The following is an 18,543-nucleotide window of genomic DNA, read 5'->3' on the forward strand; positions in this document are numbered from 1 at the left end:
CTGACCAGGAGCCATCCCGGGAACTTGACGGATTCTGTCTCTTCAACAGGCAACACTGCCTTAGGTTGAACAGTGTTGGCTCCATGAAGAACAGCAGAAAGGTTAGTTTCCAGTCTTTGCTCCAGCACCAGCACCTGACTGGAATGGAGCCAGAAGTTGGGGTATGCAAGGACTGGAGAGTGGGGGAGGAACTGGACTTATTAGATGCCATTCACCAAGAACACCAGGGTTCTAGGCTGGAAGTGTTGTGATTGGCTGTGTCACTTCCAAGTGTGTTCATAGAACCAGAGGAAAGGAAAGGAAAGTCAGCCCAGAACCCAAAGTAGCTAAGAGGAATCCCTCTTTGAGGACCTTCTGACCAGAGTTAGTTAACCCCCCCACACACACACAGAGTTCATGGGGGAGCTTTGATCTGACAGGTAATCATAAAGATTCCTGTTGGTCCCTGGCATCCAGTAGTTTGATTCTTAGGTTTGTCGTGCCTGCCAATTCCCAGTTGGATGGCAGCCACCATGGGCATTGATTAGATGAGAGGCCCAGGCTGTCATTCATTTGTGAGCTGTATAGATAGCTTATCTTGAAGTTATGTGCCTGATCCTTTCCTATTACCCCAGGACACATCAATCTTACCAGAGTTCTTATCCCCAAATGATTCCTGATATTCAGAGACACGTAGAGGGAAGTCACAGCCAGCCTTTTTCAATCAGGGGATCTGATGATCTTCCTTTGAAGAATATAGTTAGTGGTCTGGAGGATGAAATGTCACTTCACAACACATAACCATAAGCCACTCCATCCCCTTCTTTTTCTCCTGTGTGCCTCTTTACTAGGGCATCACTGAGGAGGAGCAAGGAAGGTTTGGGACAAGGAACCTTTGAGTCTACCCAGACGTAACATACCCATCTTACTGTGATAAACCCCATTTTATGTACAGCTAGCTGACCACACACACGCAGTATTTATCTTTGGGTTTGGCCAATGCTGGAACAACTTCTAAATATAGATGCAGAATTAGACAAACTCGTACAACCTGGCCAGAGTTCAGTTGCAAAGTTTAATTGCAAAGGTGATGTACAGAGGGTTTACAGTTACTTAAGTCAGGTAACAAGTGCATTTCTTTTTGAACAATTACACCCCCTCCCTCATTTTCTCCCATTTTCCCCTTCCCTCCCCAATTTTATTTTTCATTTAATTTGTCATTGCATTTCTGACAAGTTAATCTATGCTATCAGAAAGCATGGCCCAGCCCAGAATCACTTTGCCTGAATCTGAATCTAGCGGTCTTGGGCCATATCATGATAACTGATAACCACATTTGTTTCTCAGGTAGTAATCCATCCTGGCACACATAGCTCAGAAAAGCAGCCCTTCTTAGAATAACGTGTAAAAGAGCAAAGTCTGGAAGGAGAACAGAGGTTAAGAAAACAGTCAAAGTCTGCTCGCACATGGCCAAAGCGAGCTGGGTCACTTGTATTCTATTCTAGCAATCTCATGTTGCCTTGCTGTATGTGTGTGTGCATGTGTATACACATGCATGCACCAGGAATGAAGGTGCTGTAAATAGGAACAGGCATCAGTTTCCATTTATTTTAATACATTTGAACATAGCAGTCAACATCATCTACTAGTGCCAATAGTGTTGGAAGTAGCCTCTTCTAGTGCTGTGAGTACCAGGCTAATTAGCAGTGTTAGCCCGGACACCACAGCCCCAAAGTGTGAAGAACTATGCTAGCAGGAAGATAAAATTCTTTGCCATTTGTGCCTAGAACTGGCTATGGAGGTGTTGTGTTCCTCCGTGAAAACCCCAGCTCATGTGGGGCGGAGGGGGGGGAAGGTGGGGATTCTCCTTCCCAAGCACTGGAGGCAGGTGTCAGGAGGACACAAACATTTCCTTTTTAAAGAAACAAACAAACCAATTTTTGATTGTAGATAGAAATGAGAAAATAAGCCAGGCGCAGTAGCTCACGCCTGTTATCCTAGCTACTCAGTAGGCTAAGATCTGAGGATCGAGGTTCAAAGCCTGGAAAATGAGCCTGGCCCCTCATGGAATGCTTTCCCCAGTGCCAAATGCTTTTCTCCAGCACCTGGAGGCTAACCTGCATGCAGTTGGTTTACACTCCAAGATTTCTTCACATTCTACAAAGATTAACCTTGCCCTCGAGTGAACTCAGGGCGAGCTGTGCAAACAAGCATTTGGGCATGCCCAAGACTATGAAGTGGAACGGCAAACCGCGGCTCCCAGGCCAGGCTAATAAAGTTAGGCCTGTACCAAGCTGGGTTTTAGATCAGTTCATGTCATAGGTCAGTTACCTATTGGCTGGGCCTCCCCAGAGTGACCAGAAGTGTAGGCTGTGGCTTCCTCATGGGTCTTTCTAATTGAGGTATTTCTCCTCCAAGAATGGAGAACTCCAGAGCTCATCCTTGGGTTCTTGCACCCTCATCCATCTGCCCTCCTGGGAAGCAGTGGGTAGACTGGGAATCACTGGGGTCTGTCTTGGTCACCAGCCATGTCCTGTGTCTGCCCTTTTCATCCATCAGCTATTCCTTTCCTCTTTCTTATACACAAGTAACCTGGCACCAGTGCCTAATCAGAACAAGCAAGGGCTGGCCACAACTGGCCCTGCTCTACCTGCGCTTGACCAGATTATTGGTGACAACAGGCCTCAAAAGTGGCAACATGTTGCCCATGTCAGGTAAAACTAAGCGTTAGTAGATAACCTGGCCCTGAAGTCTAAATAACTTCAGGTTATTGATATGTAAGAGTCCTAGGTTAAGCTAAGTATCTCAGTAATCCTATGTGGTTTAAAATATATCTTATGAGAAGGAGGAGAGTGCCATTCATCATAATCTCTTAAGTTGCTTAAGTTTTACATGGGTAAAATGTCAAAGTGAGGATTTGCTACCCAGAAAGCTTTACTGGCGGTAGCAACTTGGACTACTAGTTTCTGATAAACAGTGATGAACTTTCACATTATCAGTTCATGTGACCCTTTCAATCTTCTACAGCACTTGATTTTATTTTTTCTACCCTTTGTCATGAGTAACAGGGCAGTCTTTTATTTGTAAATACTGCCTGTCAGTCAGGAACTAGTGGCTCACACCTGTAATCCTAACTACTCAGGAGGCTTAGATCTAAGGATCACAGTTAAAAGCCAGCTTGGGGAGAAAAGTCTGTGAGATGCTTAGCTCCAATTAGCCAGTAAATTGAGCTAGATGTGATTCACATAGTAGAACACTGGCCTCAATCAGAAAGGCCAAATAAAAGGGTGAGGCCTCCATACCACTCTTTAGCATCTACCCTGAGCATCATAACCCAGGAGACGATAAGGACAACTGCACAGCCATGTTCACATCTGCACTATTCACAATAGCCAAGTCATGGAAACAACTCAGATGCTCCATACAGATGAATGGATACAAAAAATGTGGTACATATATACATTGAAATTCTATGTAGCCAGCAGACAAAATAATGGCATTCTCTGGGAAGTGGATGAAATAGAGCAAGCCATGTTGAGTGAGATAAGACCAAAGAAACAAAAGGCAAGCTGGTGGTAAGCTGGGCAGCATGGTAAACTGGGCACGGTGGCTCATGCCTGTAATCCTAGCTACTCAGGAGGCTGAGATCTAAGGATCAAGGTTCAAAGCTAGCCCAAGCACAAAAGGACCCGAGACTCTTATCTCCAATTAACCTCTAGAAAATGGGAAGTGGGGCTTGTCTCAAGGGTAGAGTGATAACCTTGAGCTGAAGAGCTCAGGGATAGTGCCCAGGCCAAGTTCAAACCCCATAACCCACCAAAAAAAAAAAAAAAGGCACATGGTCTTTTGATATGTGGATATTAGATCCAAACAGTACAAGAGCGATGACTCAAAACTCAGGTACTCAAGATCATTGACAGGATTTTGGAGATATAAATATAACTACCTAGACATAAAAATCTATGATGGCATATATACTCTACAGACATAATATATAGATTGATATGTATCTATGACATACAAACTCTCAGCTTAATTTTAAGTTTGTTTTTAAATTTATGTGCCAGTGATTGCAAATAGAGATCTTATTCTTGAATACTTATCTGTTAAACTTAACATTTGAAATATGATGTAAAAAAATCAGTGTAAATAAAATATTTCAGTGAAAAAAGTGTGAGGCCTCAAGTTCAAGCCTAAGTAATGGCATGCATACACACACACACACACACACACATCAAAACCATAGTAATTTCTCTTTTGTTCTATGTGTTCCTTTCAGATTAAACTCCATCTCTTACATGAACCACTTTTTATTGTTTTTGCTTTATTCTCATTGGTGTGTAAATATTTGCCCACATGGTTTAAGTCTATAAAATATTGTACTTACCTACTCAGAAACTATATCGTTCCTAAAATTCAATCCCAAAGTTCCCATAACTCTGGATCTTTCTCTATGTTCCTAAGTTCCAAGCATACTATTAGTGTTAAGAGAAGAAATTCAACATGCTTTTAGTTGGAGCAATTATTCTGGATATGGAAGTAGAATTGTTTTGTTTTGGTGGTTGGGCTTGAACTCAGGGCCTGGGTACTGTCCCTGAGCTCTTTTTGCTCAGGGCTAGTACTCTACCACTTTCAGCTACAGTGTCACTTCTCTTGGCTGGTGGTTAAATAGGACTTTCTTGCCTGGGCTGGCTTTGATCTGCCATTCTCAGGTCCCAGCCTCCTGAATAGCTAGGATTAAAGCAGCTACCAGCTTCTGGCAAGTAGATTTTTTTTTAATTAAAGAATTGATTTTTACATCATATTTCAGATGACATGCTTAACGAACAAGTATTCAAGAAGGAAGTCTCTATATAGATTTTTTTAAGCAAGTAATATAGGAAAATGCTTTGATGGTCCTGCAGTTCCTCTTCCGGGATTCTTCAGTGAGGACAGCCTTTTTAAAATAGAAGTCTACTTTCCTGTTCTTGGTGTCCCTTGACTCTTTCTTATTTAGGCCACAGACAGTCTGGATTTTACCATATAAAAGCCAATTAACCTAGTAAGACCTAACTTTCATTTCCTGGCTGTAGTTCTAAGCACCAGAAATGGGCCTTGGAGATGAAACAAAGAACTAGGGTAAACGAAGCATTGAGGAGGAGCCAGCCTGGGTTTGGAAGGGAGCATAGTTTCTGCTTAGTTCAGAAATAGAGGAAGAATAAAAGTAGACCTGGCTTCAGCTTAAAATGGATGCAGAGCACACCAGGAGCCATGCAGAGTGTAATCAGACACAATACTAATCATGCAAATGTATGTACAAATAGTTTTCCTAGGAATAAATCAAGGGGCATCGACCTTAGCATTCAAGGTTAAAATAGCACGAGGCGGCCTCACTCAGGTAGCAGTGGAGAATCCTTAGCATTCCCATAGTTTTCTTACTCTCACCTCTCAATCCAGGCACATTGAACACTGACTAAATGAGCTTTCCAAGGATATTAGGGCTTCACTGGAAAGACTTGGGCTTTTCCTTGGGAGGAGATGGGCTTGGGAAGTAAGCAGGACTGTGTTCTGATTTTTCTAATCTGATGATGAAGCTAGCTGTGTATATGTGTTTTATTTTGAATTACACATCCCTTGGAATGTGTTCTAGTGATAAACTTTTGGAAACCTGCTTAGAAATGCTTACGTTTGCTGAGGGGAAAATATGTGCTTGCTTTGGTTTTTTATAAACTATGCTGAGAAGGCACAAGGTGTGAGAGATGAGAAGGCTGAGAGGTGCCCACACCACTGTCACTGTGATTTGCTGTTGCATGAGCAGAGAGAAGTCTTATGATGCGATGGATTATGGGCAGGAAATTTTCTCATAGCACAGGGCTAACATGACTATTCCCTGCCTCTGAGCACGGCATAACATAGGTATGTGTTATCTTTACTGGGCATCTATTTAGATACCCTACTGGGTTTATCTCTTAAATAATTTGAAGTATCTTGGAAAGATAGAATGGCACTAAAATTAAAACTTTGCTTTATAAGAGACTTACAATAATTTCAGTATACTTACATGAGTTCTGCCAAAGCTCTGAAGGTTTGTAAGACATCCATTCATTTCTTCCAGTATTGATTGAGCTCTGAGTTGTGCAAAACACTGTCAGGAAGAAAGCGGGTGTGAGTCATGTGATGCAGACACTTGGGACTCTAGTGTTCAGGGACCCATGAGCAAAGGGCTGGACATCACTGGAATGTGTGGGGTAGGGCTGACCAGGCTAGAGTAGTAAAGGAGAGAGGAGACAGGTCCAATATGTCCCCACAGCTGCCCAGGCCCATTCTCAGTGTCTGGGAGGTCCTGGAAAGACTATGTATGGTTCCAGCTAGCTATCCCTGTGGCTGCAGTGGGTACCCACACAAGTCAGAAGGAAGGGGTCTTACAAACAGCAGTCCTTAAGTGAAGGTACTTTTGTACCTGAAAGGATATTATATGTATATTACAAGTATATTGGGTACTGGTGGCTTACACCTGTAATCCTAGCTACTCGGGAGGCTGAAATCTGAGGATCAAGGTTCAAAGCTAACCCAGGCAGGAAAGTCCAGAAAACTCTTATAATTATCCAATACCAGCACCATTTAAAAATAATAATAAGTAAAAGAAAGGAATCCCAAGTACCCGTGGATGACCAATGTCTGTGCTATCTTCTTTTTGTTAAGGATAAGATTTCGCCCTGGAGTTCTTTCTATGCAATATGGATCCTTTTGTGTAAACTTCCCTTCTGCTGGTTGTGCTTATTCAAACTAGAAAATTAAATGAATTGGTTGAAGTTGCTTCTTTACTTTCCTATTATTATTTTTTTGCTCTAAAGAAGTGCATGCATATGGTAATGTCAGAATGATACCCATTAATTTGTCCAGGGAGAATGCATTGATGATAACTTCTGGTTTTCAAGCGACCCAATCAAGGAGACAAGTGTAATGATCAAGGGAAATCAATTGAGGGGAGTCTACAGACTGAGGGAGATGGGGGGCACGCTGTGCCAAGGGCAGAGGGAAGACCTTGCAAGCATGCCTTGTCTTCCTGTTTCCTTGCAGGGGAAGAGAAACAGTGGTTTTCGACAGTGCTTCTTTGGGAGCCAGAAGCACTGTAAGCTGACCAAGCTTTGCCCGGCCGTGGGCTACACGTTCCGGTTGGCTGCTCGGAATGACATCGGCACTAGGTATGACGCTGGCTTCTCTAGCCCTCCAACTTGAAAGCATGTTTCTGGGCCTCCTCCTCTGACATTGCCAGAAGTCATGAGGATGCCTGCTGCCTCCACCGCTGCAGATTCCCTGCCAGGAAACCCTCCATCTGTGGAGGGGATGAAGTCACGCTGGCCCTTTTGTGGCCTTCTCTGAAGGCCCCATTAGGGGTCTCTGAGGACTAAGATGAAAGTGACAGTGCAGCTTTTGAAAGGAACCCTGTAAGGCCACCAGTGCTTTGGATCTTATGCCTTTTTATTTTTTTTATTTTCCAAACTCTTTGGAAAACGTATCTTTTCTGGGTGTGTGTACGGTGCTGGTCTAGCCATTGTTCACAAGCCCAGGGCAGATATCCCAAAATGGAGAGACTCTGGGCTGCAGGATGGGGGGACAGATGTGTGTGTCTGCATGCCTGATCGTGTGAGAGGGTTTGAAAAGGCCATCTTTCAGTTGTGCTTGCTGGGTAACTCACAATTACAGGAAATTTTCTTCTATCACTGCTTACCGAAACATTCCTCTGTGTGTGTGTGTGTGTGTGTGTGTGTGTGTGTGTGTGTGTGTGTGTGTGTCTGTCTGTCTGTCTGTCTGTCTGTCTGTCTGTCTGTCTCACCATGTCCATTTCTCTCCAGTGGCTACAGCCAGGAGGTGGTGTGTTATACTTTGGGGAACATCCCCCAGATGCCCTCTGCACCAAGACTTGTTCGGGCTGGCGTCACGTGGGTCACGTTGCAGTGGAACAAGCCAGAAGGCTGTTCACCTGAGGAAGTGATTACCTACACGCTGGAAATCCAGGAGGATGAACACGTAAGGCTCATAGACCGTGCGCCTTGCATGCACACAGGTTCTGTGTGAGACAGCATTGTAATAGGCCTCTCAAAATGTGGCAAATGAGCCACATGCATGACCAAAGACTAACCTATGTTACCCCCTCTCAGTAAGTAGTGTCCCCTCCTTGCAGCTGAGGAAGCCAAAAGTTCATGAAGTCATCCTTGACCCTATATATAATCAGTCAGCAAATCTCATAAGTCTTTCTGAAGCAATTCTTCAGTAGCCAGATATGCTAATAGCTCACACCTATAATCCAGGCTACTCAGGAGGCTGAGATCCTGATTCAGTCAGGTGGGGCTCAAGAATCTTCCAACTCTCCATTCTGATTAACCAGCAAAAAAGCCAGAAATGGAGGTCTGACTTGAAAGATAACCTTGAGCAAGAATTCCAAGCGCAAAAAGGTCCTGTATTTAAGCCCCAGTACTGGCACCAAGAAAAGTAAATAATTAATGAGAATCCAGATATCAGACCATAGGTGCAGAGCTGATACAGTTGTTTCTGAGCTAGTGTTGTCTCACCCTGGGTTACATCTGTGTCACCCCTAGCACAGCCTACTTTGTACAGTGTGTTCTACACATGAAGCCTTTGTGTAGCCAGGCACTACTGGACCTACTTTCTGTCCCTTCCAGAGGAAATGCCAGGCCCCTGGTGTCCCAATAGTGTCATAGCCACAGCACCTTTGACCTTTGCCTCATCTCCCTCTTGTCCCCCGGGTCTTCTGACACATGTCACCTCCGAGGCCAGCCCTTCCTCGCATACCGTCTAGCACAGAGGTAAAGCCATGCCTGGATATGTGGTGCCAGACACTTGAGATGGATCCATGCCCCTTAGTAGCTGCAGGATTCATTCTAGTAAATTGGAGTGTGAAGAGCCACCCATGGAAGCCATGTTTAAGTCATGTCACTATGGAAAGCCATTCCTTGTTGTCCTTGTTGTCCTATGTGCTTATCTAGCTTTAGCTTGTTTTCTAAACCACAGCCTTGGGGGGGTGGGGTGGGGGAGGGATGAGGAACCGGGCAGCCTTTGATTGCCTTCTTGTAGGTCTGCTCTGTATGTGTGCTTTAGCCAAGCTGAATCATATCGTGACAACACAGATGAGAGCCTGGTACCCAGAAGGTGCAGCAGTATTTAGTGAATGAATAGATGCTTGATAGAACTATGGAATGAATTCTCGTAAGGGAAGTTTACCCTTTTCATGTAAACTGCTGTTTCTCTCCTTGTCAGAAGAGGGCACTGTTGTGCTCTGGAACCTAACATGCCTTTTTGTGAAGATCCCAGTGCAAGAAGCTTTTTTTGTGTGTGTGTGACAAGTGCAATGTTAAGCAATTGTTTTCAAATATTTACTGCTTTTAAATAATGAAGTTAGCCAGAGCAAGAGGAAATGGCAATATAACAGAATGCTTTATTTATTTTTAGTGGTAGTACTCGAGGTCATTGCACTCTCATTTGGCTTTTTCACTCAAGGCTAGTGCTCTGCCACTTGATCTGTGCCTCCACTTCTGTATTTTGGTGGTTAATTGGAGAAAAGTGTCTCAGACTTTATTGCCTAGGCTAGCTTTGAACCATGATGCTCAGATCTCAGCCTCCTGAGTAGCTGGGATTACTTACTGAATCTCCAGTGCTGTGTGCAACATGCAAGGCTTCTCATACTCTGCAGCTCTGCCAGATTTGTCCTCCTGTGTAGAGTAGGAAGGGGCCACATTCGAGTTCTGTATACCAGGCCCAGAGCCTGTATTACTGATGTTTCTTTCTGGTTTTTCCTTCTCAGGATAACCATTTCCACCCAAAATACACTGGAGAGGATTTAACCTGTACTGTGAAAAATCTCAAAAGAAGCACACAGTATAAATTCAGGGTGAGTTGATCACTTTGGTTACCTACTTAAAGTAGTTTTGTTACTATCATTAACTATTTTACTGTTTTTCATTTCAAGTCAAGCCTCCTGGTTTAAAAAAAGTTCACATTTTTGGCATTTTCCATATTCAAAGTAGCATTTATATTTTAACAGACATACCCTTTTTTAAATTTTAACCTCTACTTGAGACAAAAAAAATTCCTAATATGATATAATACATTACAGGACAGCACAGCCAGATTCTGAGAGTACCCGTGCCTCTCATTTAGGGCTAAGTAGTTTAATTTGGTCTCTAGTAGTCACTCAATCCCATAGAATGAGGAAAACAATGATTTTTAATTTGCTACCAAAATTCCTCCATTTATCCACAAGGTGGCACTGTCCTGCTCATGGATAAATGGTGTAATTTTAATTTTATGAGTTTTCCCACCCTGTTTTTCCTTCCATTATACAATAGAGAGTAAGGAGTAACACACTGGTTTTTTTTCCTATCCTCTTCCAAAGGTACAAAGGCATTCACTTAAGACCTACCTGTGATTTTATTTTTAATGTTTACTAAAAATGTTTAGTGTTTACCAAATTATACAGAAAATAAGTGATCACAAATAAGAACTATTAATTAATACTTGAATTTAGAGGAAGAAACTATGTACCTGTGTGTGTGTTTCTGAGGACCTCAATCCTGCAGTGTTTAAAAGTCATTATGGTAAATGAGTATATCAAGAAAATGTAGTGTGTGTGTGTGTGTGTGTGTGTGTGTGAGAGAGAGAGAGAGAGAGAGAGAGAGAGAGAGAGAGAGAGAGAGAGAGAGAGAGAGAGAGAGAGAGAGAGATCCCTACAATGGAATCTTAGCCATCAGGAAGAATAATAAATGTTATTTTCAGGGAACAGGATGAACCTAGAAACAAGTGTTAAATGAAGTTAAAGTCAGGCTCAGAGAGACAATGGTGAATGTTTTCTCTCATATATAGACACTGGATCTAAATTGTGAAAATGTATGCAGGGCCATATGCACACACACATACACACACACACACATATAAACAAATCAACTAAGGGTGGGGAGGTAACCCTAGCACGCCCAGTTGGGGGTATCCAGTGGTATAACTGACACTTTCACAAAATGGATACCAAGAAGCTGGAACACGTGTTGCTAAGGATGGGGCCATGGGGAGTGGATGGGCAAATGAGTCAGAAAATGCCATATATGTGTGTAAAAATAGAGCCAGATAGCTGAGGAAGAGGGGTAGGGATGAGAGATGAGGAAAACAATGGATGGAAGAGGTGACATGGACTCTGATGCATGTTCATACACTGACACATTGAGTTAAAACCCCTTTGTACAACTTTTTAATTAATTGATTTTACATAACGTCATCTGATGGACTTCTCGGTTGTCTTCCAGCTGACTGCTTCCAACATGGAAGGGAAAAGCTGCCCAAGTGAAGTGCTGGTTTGTACAACCAGCCCCGACAGGCCAGGGCCGCCCACCAGACCCCTCATCAGGGGCCCAGTGACAGCTCACGGCTTCAGCGTCAAATGGGGTACGGAATCCATTGCTTTCAATAGTGACACACGAGTCAGAATACCAATAAACTATTGCTTGTGAACATAGTATGCATTTGGAATATACAGGTGAGAATCCCCTATAACTAGAGTAGACACTGGCATGGGTTTTATCTTAAAATGAAGATGAGGGATCAACATAGTAATAGGCTGAACTTAATCAATGTGCTTTGTAGACATCTATAAAACTATCACAGTGAAACCCTTCTGTATGATTAATGTATTCAAATGCGCTAATTTTAAAAGCCAGGCACCAGCGGCTCAAGCCTGTAATCCTAGCTAAGATCTGAGAATCACAATTCAAAACCCTCTGGGACAGGAAAGTCCATGAAACTCCTGTCTCCAATGAACTGAGAAATAGAGCAATAGAGCTGTGGCTCAAGTGGTAGAACACTAGCCTTAAGCAAAAAAAAAAAAAAAACTCAAGGACAGCACCTAGGCACTGATTTCAAGCCCCAGGACTGATACCCCCAAAAAAGGCAAGAAAGAAACAATATTTTAATGTATTGCTAAATTTTGCAACTTAAAATATAAGAATTTTGTTTCATAGTTTTCCTGGATTACATAGATTCCTCCTTTAAAGTATTCCTGATTTAGGTATGGGAACTGGTGAATATATAATCCATTCTTCAATAACTCATCCTATAAAAAGAAATACGTAGACAACATTCAAAAAGTTGGCACTGGCAGCCACCACCCTGAACTCAGGATTCATTACTAGATATCACATGGGGTTTGAGAAGGATGCATGGATTCTCTCAAATGGATACATCAGCAAGGTTGATGGATAGCCGTGGTGATATATAAAGCTGTGTGATTTTTCACTGAGGCCATATACTATATTAACTAAAAGGCAAAAACAGGGAGAATAGAGAAGTCTCATACCATCGTACCTGGTAGCCAAGTAACATACAGGGAATTTAAGCCCCTCTGGAAGCTGCTTAAAGGTCCCTGATGATGTTGAGACAGAATTATAAGGATGTCTGTTTTCCTGGATGACAAAAGACACCAAGAACTAACAAATATTGGTGTGCTTTTTGTTAGAACATAGAACTTGTTTATCAGAAAGTTCTTGAACAATATTATATTTGACTTCATAATTATTTTAAGTCTTATAAAGTACAAGTGAAAATAGTAAGTCAGAGGAAGCTAATTCCAGAGTGTGTGGTTGCTGGGAAAAGTCTTCTGTGTGTTTACGAGTAGAGACTGCAGACCAATAGTTGAGACTCCTCCGAGTTTTCAGGGTTCTGCTGCCCAGAACATGAAGCTCCCACAGGCAGTCACAGTGGACAGTATTTTGAGCCATTACAGGGTCTAGGACTGGGTGGGACCCTCCTTCTTTAAGCTGCTGCTCTCCCTCCCAAGTTCTAGGGGTCCCTAGCTCTGGCGTTGCATACAGGGTGGGGGACTTTGTACAACAAACTGTGAGGCAAGAGACATTTGCTTCCTTCCTAGACCCCCCGAAGGACAATGGTGGCTCGGAGATCCTCAAGTACTTGCTGGAGATCACCGATGGCAATTTTGAAGGTAAAGCGTGGAGAAGTAGCCTTGTGCTCCGGCAGCCGCAAGGCCTAGATTCCAATGCACTTCAGTGCCATCCCAGTCCACGGGAACCAGCTTTCATCCCACATGGACAGGCTTGCCTTCCAAACAGAACTCCAGAGAGCAGTGTCTCCTCGTGAATCAAATACATACATTCAAGGTTCTCATCTCCAAAGGAGTCACACTTTCTCTGGAAATGCATTGAAGCAGAGTGTGGGAAGCAGTCATCAGAGGGGGGGACAGCAATGACACTCCATGGACGCCATGTGGAAAATGAACTATACCACGGGGCAGGGTGACTGTGCCTGACAAGAACTGACTTACATAACTAATTCCTCCATACATCACCTTAATAATAAAAAAATTTTAGGGTTTTTTGTCTTTTTTTGACAAGGTAGAAGGAATAAAAGTTTGATGATACACAGATTCCACTCGGCTGGGGGCAGATAGCGTGAGGGGCCGTGGGCTAGTGACAGTTCTGAAAATTGCTGGACTGCAGTGATTTGCAGATTAGATTGTTCATTACTAGTCACGCTGTGAGGGTTACACTGGGACAGCGAGATGCCAGACTCCTTAATGACATAAAATATTCTTGTCTTTCTCATAAAATTCTATTAGGTTGTCATAACTTTTCAAATTACATATAGTTTTGCTACTCTAATTGTTTTAGCTACTCATTCTCTCTATGGAGAGAGAGAAAAAAAAAGAAAGGGAGAGGGAGAGAGAGAGAAATATACTGCCTATCTGTGGCCTGCCTCTTAGCCTGTACCACTTGGGTCACCTGGATCTTTTGTTTTGGTTTGGGTTTAGATTTTTGGTTTTTAAATCTATTGTTAAAGCTGAAAATAGAAGACATCTTTAAGATGCACTTTAAGAAACCTTTAGGTATTTGTACAAAGGGGAGAAAGGGTAGGGGGTGGAGTGTGTCCTAGTGGTAGAGTGCTTGCCTGGCATGCACTAAGTCCTGGATTTGATTCCTCAGTACCACATACACAAAAAGCTAGAAGTGGTGCTGTATAACTCAAGTGATAGAGAACCAGCCTTGAGAAAGCTCAAGGACAGTCAGTGCCCAGGCCCTGAGTTGTCCCAGGACTGGCCAAAAAACAAAAACATTGTGCACTGAAAATCTTACGTAGCGTTTTACATCAGAGACCCTATCTGGAGTCTAGTGCTCGCATCGCACGTCGGTAATCACAGCTACTCAGGAGGCTCGGAGTAGAAGGATGGCCCATCGAGGCCAACCCAGTCGCAGACATCTGACAGATGTTGTCGCAAACATAACAAACACCAGGGCTGAGGATAGAGCTCAAATGAAGAGTACCGGCCTTGAGGGGAGAAAACCTATGCAACAGTGAAGGCCTTGAGTTCAAGCCTCAACACACACACCCATGTCATTTCAACCTTTAATTTGTAAAGAAAATAGAGGACCCTTGTTAAAGAAAATAAGAAGAGCTACTGAGGAGGCTGAGATCTGAGGATTGCAATTCAAAGCCAACCTGGGCAGAAAAGTCTGTGAGACACTTATCTATCTCCAATTAACCACTGAAAACCAGACATGGAGCTGTGGCTCAAAGTGGTAGAGAACTACATTTGAGCAAAAGAGCTCAGGGACAGTGCCTAGGCCCCAAGTTCAAGCCTCACAACCTCCTCAGATGGGAGGAGGAGAGGGAAAGGAAGAAAGAAAGCCAAGGTTTCTGTGGAGACTATATAGTTTGTTTTTGACCACTGGTAATGGTTGATAGTCTAGGTTTTCACTTATGTACAGCATAAACTTACCCACGATTCTTATCTTACAGCCAACCAGTGGGAAGTGGCCTACAGTGGATCTGCTACAGAATATGTTTTCACCCACCTGAAGCCAGGCACTTTGTACAAACTCCGAGCATGCTGCATCAGTACTGGGGGGCACAGTCAGGTGGGTGTGTCTCCATCCAGCTTTTCCTCCTTCATCAGGCTTGTCCAAGCTGCATCTACTGTACCAGAGTACAATTGCAGTTTAAAAATGTATCTTCAGGGTCCAAGAACATAGCCTAGTGGTAGAGTGCTTGCCTAGCATGCATGAAGCCCTGGGTTCGATTTCTCGGTACCACAAATGCAGAAAAAGCCCAGAAGTGGTGCTGTGGCTCAAGTGGCAGAGTGCTTAGCCTTGAGCTGAAGAGTGCAGGGACAGTGTGTTCAGGTCCTGAGTTTTGACAGTACTGGCAAAAAAAAAAAAAAAGGTACTTCAAGGGCCAAGCATGTGCTGTAATCCCAGCCACTCCACTTGGACATAGATTGCATAGACTATGGTCCAGTGCAGTGAAAAATGTAAGACCTTTCCCTACCTAAAGAATTACTAAAACAGAAAAGGGCTGGGGTTGTGGGTCAAGTGGTAGAGCACTTGTCTAGAAAGCGAGAGAAGTCCTGAATTCACCTTTTAATTACGCCAAGGGAAGAAAAAGAAATTATCTCAGTTGTGTTTAATGTAACTGCCATAGTATTATGTGAGGAAGTAAAAAGTGGACACTTTGAAATTGTGCTTTAGAGGACAGGAAAGATAGGCCTAATGATTGTCAGCTGAATTAAGATGGCTGCCAGTTCCTTCACCTTCTTATGTTTCAGGGGACATTGGCATAATCCTATGACATTTGAAAATTGGTTGGGATTTGCATTAGCTAAATAAAGGAGGCCTCAATTCCCATTCTGAAAGAAAGTATAGAACTTAGGAGTTTCTTTTCAGCCACATGCTCGTGAAGTACTCAGAAATGAGGTAGTAGCTCATGAGGCTGAGAGGGCCATGATGTTTGGAGAGATACTAATTAAACGTCATGATTTGAAACTGCCCTACTTGGAAAGAGAAGCAGAGATAACTTGTTCCCTGTGTTGATTTCACTATTCAAGGGAAAGTCTACCATTCTGAAAAAAATAGGGTTGGGTTTTCTTCTATTAACCCAACTGTAACTTTCATTATTATCACTATTTTTTTTTAATTTTTTCCCTATTTGCCCATGGTCCCCAAGGGTGTGCAGTGCCCTGCGCCCTGCCCTGTAGACAGTTAGAAATTCCAAGGTAGAGCCAAAGTTCTCTGGGATACTTTTCAGGATAGAGGACCTCCAAGCCCCAGGCACAGTGTCATCATAGCGCTTCTGAGGGAGGGGTTAGGCCGCACTGTTCAGGCCTTTACTGCTGGATCTGTAGCCTGTGTCCTCTAGCCTGCTGCCAGTTCCTTCAGATTCATCAGAAAGCTTACTTCTTAGCTCAGTATTAGCAGGACCTGCTGGTTCAGGCATATTCCGGTGCTGGAAACTGCGTTTACTGGCTCTCCTGCCTGGCGCCTGAATGTTCATCCATTTATGTCCTATCCATCATTTTGTGTTCTCTCCTCATGAAGGCCCTAAATTCAGTTTAGAGCAGAAGAGTTATTTACTAAAGTTATACAACACTCAACCCTACTGATAAGAGTTCAGAAGCAGTCATTCCTACTTTCAAGATTGCCTCATTGTCCACATCTAGAGCACACACGCCTGTAATCCTCGCTGAGATCTGAAAAATCACAATCCAAAGCCAACCCAGGCAGAAAAGCACTATGAGACTCTTATGTCCAATTAACCAGCAAAAAACAGAAGTGGAGGTATGGCACAGTGGTTGAGCCTGCAGCCCTGAGTGAAAAAGCCAAGCAAGAATATGAGGTCTAGAGTTCAAGTTGTAGTACTGGCACACACACACACACACACGCACACACACACACACACACACACACACACACTTTCATGGAAGTCTCACTGCCCACGGCAAAAGCAATAGTGTCTACACATTCAAAACTGCACATAGTTACAGGGTGAGATCTGTGTGTCCTGGCGTGCTAACTGAGTGGCCCTCTCCTGCTTCTCCCACAGTGTTCTGAAAGCCTCCCAGTCCGCACACTGCGCATAGCACCACGTCAGTGCCAGCCGCCGAGGGTTTCAGGGAGACCAAAGCACAAAGAAGTCCACTTAGAGTGGGGTGAGTAAAAAATCTTCACCTCGACTGGGATGGGTAGGGCAACTGGACATTGAGACGCCATGCTTTGTAAAGTAATTTCCAAAGCTTCCTTCATGTACTTGGGCCCCCTCCATTTCCTCTCCTTGCTGTCTCACGCCCCACCCCCCACCCCATCCTCTCTCCATCCCCTCAGGGGCACCTGGCCTAGCCACTCCTGCCTTTCTCAGGAATCTTTCTAGAGAAAAGTTGGACTCAGCTGAGAGCTGAATGTGAGACAGACTTCCCAGGATGCCATGGGGCGCCCCCTGGCGATGCGGCGGTGTTAAAGCTCTCTTCACATGCTTCCTGATCATTCTATAGGATTGACCTTAGCTATGTGAGCCTTCCCTGTTGTTCCAAAAGCTTCCAACCAGACAAGCACACATGTCGCTGTGTATAACTCCACCATGTTCTCCCCACCTAGCCTAACATGTAGTGAGAGATGATGTCAGTCTGGAGCTTTGTATCTGGACTTCCTATGATCTCCAAGTTAGATTTTTTTTCCTTTTACATTGCATTGAAATGTGAAGAAGTTTGCCCTCCTAACACTCCTGTTACTTCGGGTTAACTGCATTGAAATAGACTTGCTTTGGTTAACAAGAAGGACATCATTTTCCGATCCATGAGGAAGACGAGATGTTTTGTAAGAGAAAACACGCTAGTCACAGAAGCTGTAGGGAACTGAATTCAGGATGGTCCACTAGCAGCCCGAAGCATTCTAAGATTTAATAAATGACTTTCTGTCTTTGCAGATGTTCCCGAATCTGAGAGTGGCTCTGAGGTGTCGGAGTATAGTGTGGAGATGACAGAGCCTGAGGACCTGGCCTCCGAGGTGTACCACGGGCCTGAACTCGCGTGCACCGTGGGCAACCTTCTCCCCGGGACTGTATACCGCTTCAGAGTGAGGGCCCTCAACGATGGAGGGGTACGTGCCAGGGGGTGTGCTGTCATCACCACACAGGCTTCTAGCCCTGCTGCTGTTGGGTGTGCTTGAACTAGGACTTGAACTCAGAACCTGGGCACAGCACTCAACTTTTTCACTGAGAGCTGGAGCTCTGCTGCTGAAGTCACACCTCGGCTTCCAGATGCTGACCTGAACAAAATGTAGGGATCTGGGTAGAAAGTGATGCCGGAGTGCTGGGTTTCAAATGGAGAATGGCAGTTGGCAGCTGGGCGTGGTAACACACCCCTATAATCTCAGCACTGAGGATGCTGAGGCAAGGGAATCATAGGTTTGAGCAAACCAGGTTCACACAGTGAGACCTTATTTCAAGAAACAGGAGGAGGGAGAGCGAATCTAGAATGCCTAGAATTTAGTAAGCAAAAAATAATAATAATTTTTTAAATCCAAAGCACCAACTGATTTTTAATGAACTTAAATTTTAACTTAGGCTGTGCCTCCAACTTAGTTTTCTTGGATGTCTCTGAGGCGTGGGACGCAGATGGTCTGTCTTTTCAGAAGTCACCATATTATTTCTGACGTCACAGTTAAGAAAGACTTCTTTTTTTCTTTTTTTCTTTTTTCTTTTTTTTTTGCCAGTCCTGGGATTGAGCTCAGGGCCTGAGCA

The 18,543-nt window shown here is 43.7% G+C and overlaps 1 protein-coding gene across 1 annotated transcript in view; it reads left to right on the plus strand.

Annotated features, from left to right (window-relative positions):
- The window catches only part of Fndc3b (fibronectin type III domain containing 3B), a 273,184-nt gene that overhangs the window by 214,304 nt on the left and 40,337 nt on the right, over positions 1-18,543 (plus strand). The window contains exons 12-19 of the mRNA XM_090338767.1: positions 7,039-7,163; positions 7,815-7,989; positions 9,782-9,868; positions 11,274-11,412; positions 12,890-12,961; positions 14,773-14,891; positions 16,852-16,957; positions 17,728-17,900. Of these exons, the coding sequence (XP_090194893.1) occupies positions 7,039-7,163; positions 7,815-7,989; positions 9,782-9,868; positions 11,274-11,412; positions 12,890-12,961; positions 14,773-14,891; positions 16,852-16,957; positions 17,728-17,900 (996 nt within the window). The remainder of the gene's footprint in view (positions 1-7,038; positions 7,164-7,814; positions 7,990-9,781; positions 9,869-11,273; positions 11,413-12,889; positions 12,962-14,772; positions 14,892-16,851; positions 16,958-17,727; positions 17,901-18,543) is intronic.

The sequence above is a fragment of the Megascapheus bottae genome, chromosome 1 (assembly GCF_031878675.1).
Source record: "Megascapheus bottae isolate mThoBot1 chromosome 1, mThoBot2.hap1, whole genome shotgun sequence".
Lineage (NCBI taxonomy): Eukaryota > Metazoa > Chordata > Mammalia > Rodentia > Geomyidae > Megascapheus > Megascapheus bottae.